At 53.9% G+C, this 10,399-nt stretch overlaps 1 protein-coding gene across 1 annotated transcript; it reads right to left on the reverse strand.

The window, feature by feature from the left end:
- Nucleotides 1-1,045: 1,045 nt before the first annotated feature.
- On the reverse strand, nt 1,046-9,846 carry CPA1 (carboxypeptidase A1). The gene is made up of 12 exons (XM_059933397.1): nt 9,818-9,846; nt 8,811-8,987; nt 7,923-8,026; nt 6,958-7,039; nt 6,267-6,500; nt 5,927-6,028; nt 5,292-5,393; nt 4,990-5,100; nt 4,267-4,357; nt 3,560-3,759; nt 2,970-3,054; nt 1,046-1,316 (listed from the first exon to the last, which is right to left on the reverse strand). The coding sequence occupies exons 2-12, from the start codon at nt 8,847-8,849 to the stop codon at nt 1,129-1,131; spliced, it is 1,338 nt and encodes a 445-aa protein (XP_059789380.1). The 5' UTR covers nt 8,850-8,987; nt 9,818-9,846; the 3' UTR covers nt 1,046-1,128.
- Between the last annotated feature and the right edge of the window lie 553 nt (nt 9,847-10,399).

Here is a 10,399-nt window from a genome sequence, read left to right on the forward strand (position 1 = left end):
GGCTATTTTATGTGAAAAAAGACACAGATTTTAAGTCAGTGGAGTTGGATGCATTGTGATACTTCATCTGGCTGATACAGGGAGAGGCTGCCATCCTTACCCCAGCCCCCCTATTTGGGAAGCTACCAAGCCACCCCGCATCCACTTCCCAGCAACTTCAGTGGGAGGAACCCCATGCTTGACAGTCACACCTTAAGAGATTTGGAAGAAACGGAATGTAGATTCTTGCTTTGAAAAAAAGTTGAGATATATGCTATGTGCTGTGGTGCTAGCCACTAAGTGTGATATCACAGCCACCAGAATCACCAAGCCAAGGGAGGGAAGCCAAATTCTAGGAGCTGTGGAGGGTATGGGGAGGGAGAGGAGAGCCTTATGTTTGAGAAATTTTGCTAACGATAATGAGTGGTGGTGAGTGAAAGAGGAGACAATGTAGCAGGAGATGCTAGAAAGGATGGGGCAGTGAGAAGTAAACTACTTCTGTCTCTAAAGGCAAAGTCTTCCTGATACACTTCAATTAATAAAATGCCCTGGGATTGGTGTTTGTTCTTTATATTCAGTAAATGATTCCATTTAACCCAATTGTTTTCTTCCAATTTAATTAGGAGTGGGAGACCATATTTTGCTCTTTAGAAATTTGTTTTGCCTGGCTGCAACATTGATTTGGGACAACACTGGCCACCAGGATTATTCTAGTTCTTACTCAGGGTTATTGCCTTTGTAGATGAATGGATCCAACCAGCTACACTATTGTACAAGCTGAATTCCTCACCACTGCAGGGTGCCGGGCATTTGGTTAGCAGCTGTGGCTGCTGCTTGCTCCTAAGGTATGAACAAATCACCCCACTGACGAGCTGAGCTCAGGGTGGTCTAATTAAAACAGACGCCACTTGGATACAACTTCACAGGACCTTGGAATGCAGGGGAGTTTAAGGGTCATCTAGTCCAACTACCCACACGTTTCCAGTGAGACCTGCAGGAACTAAATCACTTCTGCCACAGCTTGAAAAGGCAGACATGCCACATGCATTCCCACACATGAGCCCCATTCTGGTCCATGTACACTCAAACTTTATTTGGCTGCCTGGGTGGGGCCGGAGAGGAGGAGGAAGACAGCGCTGAAGGGCCGGGTCAGTAGGGGTGATTCAGCGTGTGCTCCATGATGGTCAGAAGCGCCAGCCATGTCTCCTGGGCCGTGGGGACGATCTGGGAGGCCGGCAGCAGGAAGCCATAGCGCCCGGTGTCCCGGAGCTCGAAGGTGAAGGAGTACTTGATGCCCTGGTTGTAGGTCCAGTCAATGGTGCCTCCACTGGCTTGGTCTGGGGCAGGAGCAGAACCGGCAGAACAAAGGTCACTCACTTGAAAACATTTGCATGGGCTGGGCTAATGGTCCAAAGCCCAGAGCCTCGTGCAGTGTTGACTGGAGTCAGCATCTGCTAAGTTCCTACTGTTGACCAAGCAGCCTGGCTTCCTCCCAAGAAGCTCCCCTGAAGGGTCTTAGTCCAAGAGGCCCAGAGAAGCGGACCAGCAATGGTTCTCCTCTCACTGGGTCATGCAAGGAAGCTCCCACGATTTTGAAAGCCGCCTCCATCTAACAGCCACTTGGGTCAAGCCCCCAAATATACCAGAGTTGCCCACTTGGGTAACCAGGACTGTCCCCCGGATGCTAGTCTACAGGGGGAAAGTGCAAGGGTCAGAGTCAAAGCAAAAGCCCCTTGTCTGTCTTTTGCAGACAGATTTGCAGTAGGTATCAAAGCTGCTGCAGAATCGCGCAGGGGAGAGGGAGGTGGCTGCATATCAGAATTTAACTCCACAATATTGAACAAAGCGAAAACCTTTTGACTCAGGGTTAAAACAGTTTCCAAAGAAGGCCTGGAGTCCAAAAGTAAGGCCAGCCCCAGGTGAGACTGTGACTCACTCACCCCCCAGAACTGGGCACTCGGGGCAGGAAGTCTGAGGTGTGTCCCTGTCCCCTGCTCCTTCAGTACTCTCACCTCCTGTCAGCCACAAGCTGGCTGTGTCTCTTCAGGGCTCAATGGGATCTGAACACCGCAACCTCACGCCGCCCCCCCACCGCCATCCCCGCCACCTGTCTCTGCTGCAGCCACTGGGTCTCTGTGCTCTTCCTGCCGTTCCCACACACGCCAAGTCAGGGCACACGGGAGGGCCTTTGTTCTAGAAGATTCCTCTGCCTGGAAGGCTCTTCCTCAAATAGCCTCTTAGCTCCATCCCTCCTTTCCTTCAACACTTGCCCAAATTTCACTCTCTCAATGAGGCCTACGCTTCAGTCCACCTGCCCTGCTTCCACCCCCAGTACTCCTGAGTTCCCTCACCCTGTCCTAGTAGTTCTTTTTCTCCCAGCACTTATCACCTAACACATCGTATCATTTCCTTATTCACGTTTATTGTCATGGCTGGCTAGAATGGAGGTTTCCTGATCTTTGCTTATTTTTATTCCCAACTGTATCCCAAGCACACAAAACAAGGCCTGGTGTATCCTAGGTGTTCAGTAAACATTTGTTGACTTAATTCCATGTTGATGTAGCAGTCCTCCTCTCAGGGGCATTGCATGGATAAGTAAGCTAGGAAAAGATAGGATATATTCTCTAACTGAAGGGCGTTGGAGGAAGGGTATTTTTTAAGTTGAATTTCTTAGGGATCTACAATACAAAGGCTAGCAGAACTCTCTACCCCCTCCATGCATGAAGCTGAACTTAACCCCAAGATAAGAGTTCTCAGAGGAACTGAAGGGTTTGTCTGAAGGTATCGAGGAAGGCAGAGTTCACATGAGGAAAGGGCCCCGCTGCCCACCAAGCCAGCAGTACTCAGGCATGGCCAGGGCTGTTCTCCTCGCCCGTGCTCCCAGGTTGGGGAACCCTTGGCTACCTCCTCCAGGAGGGACACTCCCTCTGGCGGGGAAAGCCAGCTGAGCTTCCTCCCAGACCACCCACAGAGACAATGCACCTACTTACAAATTGTTGTGATGATGCTGCCATACTTGAACTTGGTCCCATACAGAGAGGTCAGGGCCTCAACAGCAGACCTAGCCACCTGATCCTGGAGAAAACGCCAAGCAAGACTGCTTGTCATGGCCAGCAATGCCAGACCCCCAGAACCGCAGGGCCAGGGTATCCTGGGGGCTGGCAGGATGACCCAGGGGCAGAAGCTGGCCCCCAGCAGAGAGCATGGAACCTGTTGGGCCCTGCAGGGTCAGCCCCAGGAACTCAGCAGTATGTGACCTTGTGGGATGTCTGGCTGGTACTTCACTGCCCTTTGGTCACCATGCAGCTCCAAGTTTAAACTTGTGGTACAAGCTCAAAGTCCACCCCTACCCCCTTCCTCTGTCATGTGACAGAAGTGACTCAGCCACTCTGTGCCTCAGCTTACCAGACAGAAAGGCTAGTCTGCCCTGCTGGTCTTCTCAAGCCATCAGGGGTCCACAGGAGAAGGGGGTGCTAGGCACAGTGTAGGGCCTCGTGCCTTAAGCAGGTTTGATGGATAAAAACCCAGGCCTGCCCAAAGCTGCCTCTGGGATGAGAGGCAAGCAGGGATCAGCACATACCAGCTCATCCTTGTCTGCAGGTGATTCTTTTTTGTAGCCAAAGGGATACAAGAGGAGCTGGGAGTAGCTGTGGATGGAGATGAAGGCCTTGATGTTCCTGTGGTCTTTCACAAAGTCCACGATGGACTTGACCTCCACTTCGGAATTGGCAAACTTGCCACGGTAAGTCTCCGAGCAGGGGTTGCTGCTGGCTCCCGCCTCTGTGGGAGGGGAGAGTTGGCATTCCTTACACCCAAACAGTGTGGCTTCCATGGCTTCTGGTCTTTGCATGAGTTGAGATGCAGGAGGGCTCACCCCCACCCCGGATAAGGAAAGAGCAGAAGCCTTTTATAAGCTGGGGGTCCTGCCTCCTTCCCCAGCCAAACTTGGACAAAGCTGATGGACATGCCCAGAGAGGTAAGAAGGGCTCCTCAAGCGACACCAGTTCCTGCAGTGAAGTGACCACAGAGGGAAGGAGCTGAAGTTACTCTAGAAAACCCATAGATTGGTTTCAGACCTCAGTTCCATTGGGAAGGACTTTACAGGAAAGGGACAAGCAGATCTCAGAGGGCCACCTTCCTCACTGTGCACCTTGGAGGAGAGGCCAACATTACCCACATGCCCCCACTGCTGCGGCAGGAGAGGGTTGGGGGGTGACAGGACAAAGGACAGTAAGAAGCCATTCTGGGGCGTCCCATCCCTGCTCCCCAAACCACACTGGGCCTTACTCCCAAAGCCAGCGTCCCAGTTCCTGTTGGGGTCCACCCCAATGCAGGTGGAGCCCGACGTCAGGGATCGAGTCTTGCGCCACAATCGATTCTGAGAAAGGAAAAGTGATCAGCCACCTGACAGAGGCCACAATCAACACAGAGCCCCAATCCGGATCCTGGGTGTGGACACGGTATGGAATCAGAAACCACTTTCAACTGGTTGTCAGGGAGGAAGGTCTGCAAAGGGGGCTCTTGGCTGAAGGAAAATGGAGGAGACAATGGATGGCATTTGGCCAGAGGGTTCTACTGGCAGAAAGAGGAAGGCATGTGGCAACCGCCGCCCCCCACCGCCCGCAGCCCCTTACAAAATTGATTGGTAGCATGCTGTCCCATAGACATAAAGTAGAACCAGGGAAGAAGGTCTGGGCAGTGTGTCTCCACTGGGGAAAACTCTGTCCCCCACAACCTGGACATTTGGCAATATCTGAAGATGTTTTCAGTTGTCTCATCTGGGGGCTTGAGTCGGTCAGGATGCTGCTTGCGCAGGACAGCCCCCAACACACAAAGAATTATCTGCCCCAAATGTCAAGAATGCCAAGGTCAAGAACCCCTAGTCTAGGAGGACAGGTCTGTTTGTCCCTCTCTCAACTTCTGGGGGTTGAGATTAGGGGTGAGTAGCTTGTGGGGCTCAGAGGACAGAGGCCCACCCTGCTTTCCCCAAGAAGAGGAGAAGGCCTGTACCTTGCTGTGGGTGAAGGCAAAACCATCAGGGTTGGTGACGATCTCCAAGAATATGTCCATGTTGTCCAGAATGGCAGTCAAAGTCGGGTCCTGGCCATAGTCTTGTGTGATCTGGTGGAGGTTAGGGAGCAGAGGGGCAGAGCGGGCCAGGCCAGGAATCTGCCATGCTAGAGCAATGGATGCCTGCCCTCAACCTCCCTCTGTGGTCATTGCTTCTGGATGGAAGCAGGAGCCAGGGTTTCTATGGGCCTTGGATACCAATGCCCTACCAGGCGAGAGCATCCTCACTTCCGCAGGCTTACCTTCTTTGCAAACCAGACCCCACTGGCCTGGGTGACCCACTCCCGAGAATGGATGCCCGTGTCAATCCAGATGGCTGGACGGTTGTTCCCCCCGGTGCTGAACTGGATGAGAAGAGCAGGAAATAGTTCAGCTGGGGACCTGTCTCACCTCCTTGAAGGGGAGTGCACCCCAACCCAGAGGCTGTCTGCTCTCTGGTATCTCAGGTTGAGGCTCTGTTTGTGGGACCATCACTCAGGTGGGATGTGGGAGTGGGTCTGGACCGGGATCCTGCAGAGCTTTGCCTCCTGCCCTCAGCTCAAGCTTGGCGCAAATATGACTCAGCCAGACTTTCTGGCCCCACCATGTTCCAATGCCCATACATAGTTCTCTGTCGGAGGTCACAAACAAAACATTTTATCTGGACTACCAGACTCTGGGATACTTTCCACAATGTGACACTTAATTGGAAACACTTGCGTCACCTAAAAGTTTAAATTGTGTGTGTACTGGTATGCACACACCTATGCTACACAGGGAGTCCATATAACAGTGTGTTCCCTGTAACCCTGGGCTCACCCATGGGTGCCTACGCACAGATGTGGGTGCCCAGTCTTGCAGATGTGCTCACGTACATCCACTTTCAGGTGCCCATTACCTTCAGCACGTAGATGGGACGGCCTTCGTAGCTGCTGCCGATCTGGAGCTTGCTGACAAGCTCTGGGTGCTCGGCCGCCAGCAAGTCCATGAAGTTATAGATCTGAGGAGGCAGAGGAGGGAAGGCTGCCTTCATGGCTTCCGGGCACCTGGATGCCTCCCTTAGCAGCTCTGTTAGCGAGCCTGCTGTGAGCCCTGAATGCGGAGGAGCCACGACCCAGAGCCTTGAGGCCACACGGTGACAGAGCAGATGTCACGCACGCTCAGGCTGGCTCTGGCGCGTTCTGCCTGTCTGAGGAAGAGCTCGGTGCTTGTGGAGGGCGGCCCCCGGGGTCCCTCACCTCCTGCAGGGTGTGGTAGGTGGCATAGTTAAAGGTGTTAGTGCTGCGGGCCCAGCTCTGGGAGGCGAACATCTGCTCCTGCTCCTCGTCCAGCAGCGACTGCACGTCCTCTATCATGACTGTGTATCTGATGTCACGGGCTTCCAGGAAGACTTTGACAGCCTGGATGCTGGGGAAGGGCACTCGGATGTCGATGGGGGAGCCTGGCTGGGCAGGGCCCCTCCAAAAGTCCAGCTGTGGAGGACAAGAGCCACGGTCACAGCGGGCTGGGAAAGGGTCTGCCTGGGAGGGGGTGTTGGCACCAGAATTTCCCAGATAATTGGGGATGGGGCATGGCTGTTAGGGGAAGAGGATGAAGGGAATCCCTGGGTGCTGGACAAAGTCCAGTTTGGTCAGGGAAATGGCCCAGGAAGCAGAGTGGAGAGGCTTTGAGGCAGCAAGGGAGAGAGAAGAACTAGAAGTTGGGGCAGTGTGGGGGGCCCTTTTGCTCAGACGCTCAAAGGCAGCAAGATTCAGGCACTGGGAGGTTTAAGTCACTTCCTAACAGGGATCAGTCCCATGGCTCCCTCCTGGGTGGCTGGGGATAGAGAGCCCAGGCCCCATTTGGCCCCAGGTAGGCGGGGGTCTGAGGCGAGCCCATCTGCCCTGAGACGTACCCTGGGGCCTCAGGGCAGCTCCCACATCCTCTAACCTGTAGGTGCTCCAGGTCCTCCAGCTCCTTCACCGTCTGCACCTGGGCTTCATCGGCCACAGAGATTCGGAGCACCTGGTGCCTGGGCAGAGCAGGAGGGGAGACTGAGGGCCTGAGCAGCTCCTACTGACCATGTGTGCTCCCCAGGTGGGAGGAGGGTGGCTGGGCCCCGGTCCTCTGGGCTGAGCAGGGGAAGCACAAGGGATCCTAGCAATGGGAGGCCTGGGCTCCTTGGAACCTTCTGGACACTGCTGCTGTCCCCATCCCAGCTTAAGACTCTTTCTCTCTAAAGCTAGCTAGGCCTCCTCCTGCCTCCTCTTCTGAAAAGTCCTCCTCAGGGCTCAGATATTTTCCAGGGCTCAAGAGGCTGTCCTGAGAGACCTGACCCCTTCTCAGTCCTGGTCCCCGGTCAGCCTGCCTTCCAGGATGTGCTAGTCTGCTCCTCTCTGACCATCTTCCCATGTGTCTGTCTGTCCATCTCCTCCAGATGCTGGCTGGGGGCTGAGTCCTCCCTATCTCCCCTCTGAGCACCCCCTCCTCTCCATGCTCCTACCCCACAAAGTCCTCTTTGCCAAGGACAGCCCCTAGCAGCACACTCAAAATCAGCAGCCCCTGCATGCTGCAGCCAGTTGGGAAGGTCAATTGAGGTGGAGAAGGTCCTGGGGCCTTTTAAACTCTCCCAGGACAGAGGTCTCCTGGCTGTGCCCAAGAGTTGTCCTTCTACTTGCACCTGGGCTCTATCCCACGGGGAGGGAGAGGTGGGAGTTCCGAGCTCTGACACCTACCCACCCTCCCTGATAAAGTGGCAGGGAACAGGACAGCTGGAGAGATAAGCCAGGCCTCAAGCCCTGGCCATGAGGGGCCATCCTGGGCCTGAGGGTCAGCTAGGGCTTGAGGCCTCCCAGCTGGAACCCTGATTGCCCAGAGCCCTGCAGCCCACCGACCCTATGGTCCTGTTTACTGACCCGGCAATGGAGAAGGAGCCAGGACTCTGGAGCAGCCACACCAGCTGCAGCCTCACTTGAGGTGTCCTCTTCTCCCACGTCCCTGAGCACCAGCTCTTTTGTTCCTATGAGAGAGCAAGATGGGACCCTCTGGGACCCCAGCCAGCTCCCAGATTTGCTGGCTCCTCACCACACGGGCTTTGTCCAGGGCCGCCTGACCTTTAGGGTACAACCCCATGAAGGAAACTTCCCGGCCCCACTCTTACCAGTCTCGGTGGCCTTGTGGGAATCAGGCCACAGCACAGAAGCAGAAGCTTCCCTCCACCCCCACTGCTCTAGGTCTCTGGGATCAAGGGTTGCCCTTGATGGGAACTGCAACCAGATGTCCTCTGAGTAGAAAGTGCGGTGGTGGGAACCAGGGCCAGAACCCTGTTGGGACTGCACATTGTATAGGAGAAACTGGAATTCACAAAGGGGAATTGCTCTGGCTCTGGATGCTGACCTCATTGCAGAGACATCTAACACAAATCCGCCCTAATCCACAGGGGCCCCAGTGGTTCCCCAGCAGCATCTGGGGGCCCTGCTCTGTGTCAGGGCCTCAGGCTTGGGCACTGCCAACAACCAAGGTGGCCCTTTCTGGTTTCCATCTGTTCCCTCTGCCTCCCCAGCCCACCTCCTACGGGCCAACCTTCCTATGCCAAGGCAGAGTGACCCCATTACATTTACCCACAACTCTCTCCTGAGCATAGCTCTGGGAAGATGATAAAACACTGAATCTATCCTCAACAGATGTTGAACCTCCATGAAGACTGTTCCTTTCTACTCTGGCAGCCTTTCCTGCCCTCCAGACCCCAGGCAAGGCTTACCACCTCCCTGAGGCTTCCTCTGGCTTCTTTCTCTCTCACCTACCTGCCCCTTCTCCGAATGTTCATCTCTTTGCTCATTCATCCTCTGGGCCAGGTCCTGTGCTCCACCCTGAGATGATGCCCGAAGCAGACGGGTGGGTCCCTGATCTCACAGAACTCAGTCTAACGGGGAAGACAGAAGTATCCAACTAACTTGTGTCCTCTCAGGTTTTCCAAGAAGCTGTGGGTCAACAAGACAGGATTAAGCATGCAAGAGATTCATGGGGAGACACATCCATGAAGGATAAAGGGGAGAGAGAAGAGCCTCCACCTCGTTGCAGGTCTGACACCTGGGAGAGGATTGGGCAGGAGGAACTCAGGCAGCAGTGCAGTTCTGAATCTTGGAGCCAACATTGCAGTTCAGGGAGCCCTACGTCCTATAGGAATGCTGGTACTAGTGCCACACTGTGCTCATTCACCAGCTGGGAACAGCCCGTGGGAAGTGTGGCCACATCATACCACGGTGACCCTCCCCACTGACTTGTCAGGGAGCTGAGAGAGCTCACAGTCTAGTGGGAAAGACAGAAGTAATTAACCAACATGTTGGTTCTCTAACAGGTCTCCAAGAAGCTGTCACCAAGACAGGATTAAACATACAAGACACTCACTGGGCTGCTCTCCTTGCTGTAGGAGACCTGAGCAGTGCATTTCCTGTGATGCGAAGTGAAAAGTACCAGTAGGGGTATGGACTCAGAACTATGGGCCCATCCAAGAGTGTCCAGGGAAGACTTTACCAAGAAAGTGAAACTTGATCTGGGTCTTAATGACTGGATTTTGCCAGGGATGGAAGGGAAGTGGTGTTTATCACACTGCTTGGTTCTTGAGCACAAACTGATATTTATTTCTCCTTAATTGTCCCTAGAGTGTTATTTCTGTCTCCCCAATGAGACTAGACATTTCCTGAGACCAGGAACCAGGTCTCACCCATCTCTCATAGTCCCCCTCATCTCTTAGTGCCCTGCAGTGCTCTCGAGTTGTTCTTTTTTTAAATTTTATTATTTATTTATTTACTTATTTTTGGCTGTGTTGGGTCTTCATTGCTCCGCACAGGCTTTCTCTAGTTGTGGGGATCAGGGGCTACTCTTTGTTGTGGTGCGCGGGCTTCTCATTGTGGTGGCTTCTCTTGTTGCGGAGCACGGGCTCTAGGCGCACGGGCTTCAGTAGCTGTGGCTCGTGGGCTCTAGAGCGCAGGCTCAGTAGCTGTGGCGCCCAGGCCTAGCTGCTCCGCGGCATGTGGGATCTTCCCAGACCAGGGCTCGAACCCGTGTCTCCTGCATTGGCAGGCGGGCTCTCAACCACTGCGCCACCAAGGAAGCCCCTCGAGCTGCTCTAATCTGTTCCCCACTAGGAAAGAAAGTTTTGTAGAGCCTTTCTTTAGTTTGCATTATGAAAACAATATTTCTTTTTCTATTTCTAAATCGAAAGCGGTCCTATAATTTTTAATGTTTCACGCACACTACACATGTTGAAGGGTGTGTTGGCTAACTCTTGGCCTTTTGTGAATTTCTTCCAGAAAAGACAAGACCATTGGAAAAGGGGTGGGGGGAAGGCACTGCCTCGCCAAGGGGCCTCTTGCTGCCTCCAGCCAGCAAT

The sequence above is a fragment of the Balaenoptera ricei genome, chromosome 9 (genome assembly GCF_028023285.1).
Source record: "Balaenoptera ricei isolate mBalRic1 chromosome 9, mBalRic1.hap2, whole genome shotgun sequence".
Lineage (NCBI taxonomy): Eukaryota > Metazoa > Chordata > Mammalia > Artiodactyla > Balaenopteridae > Balaenoptera > Balaenoptera ricei.

Excerpts from the sequence above, each read along its gene's own strand:
- CPA1 (XM_059933397.1), bottom strand. The coding sequence starts at position 8,849 with ATGAATGAGCAAAGAGATGAACATTCGGAGAAGGGGCAG. Across the intron at positions 6,501-6,957 it reads AGGACCTGGAGCACCTACAG|CTGGACTTTTGGAGGGGCCC; the intron begins GTTAGAGGATGT and ends TGTCCTCCACAG. Across the intron at positions 1,317-2,969 it reads CAGCATCATCACAACAATTT|ACCAAGCCAGTGGAGGCACC; the intron begins GTAAGTAGGTGC and ends CTCCTGCCCCAG.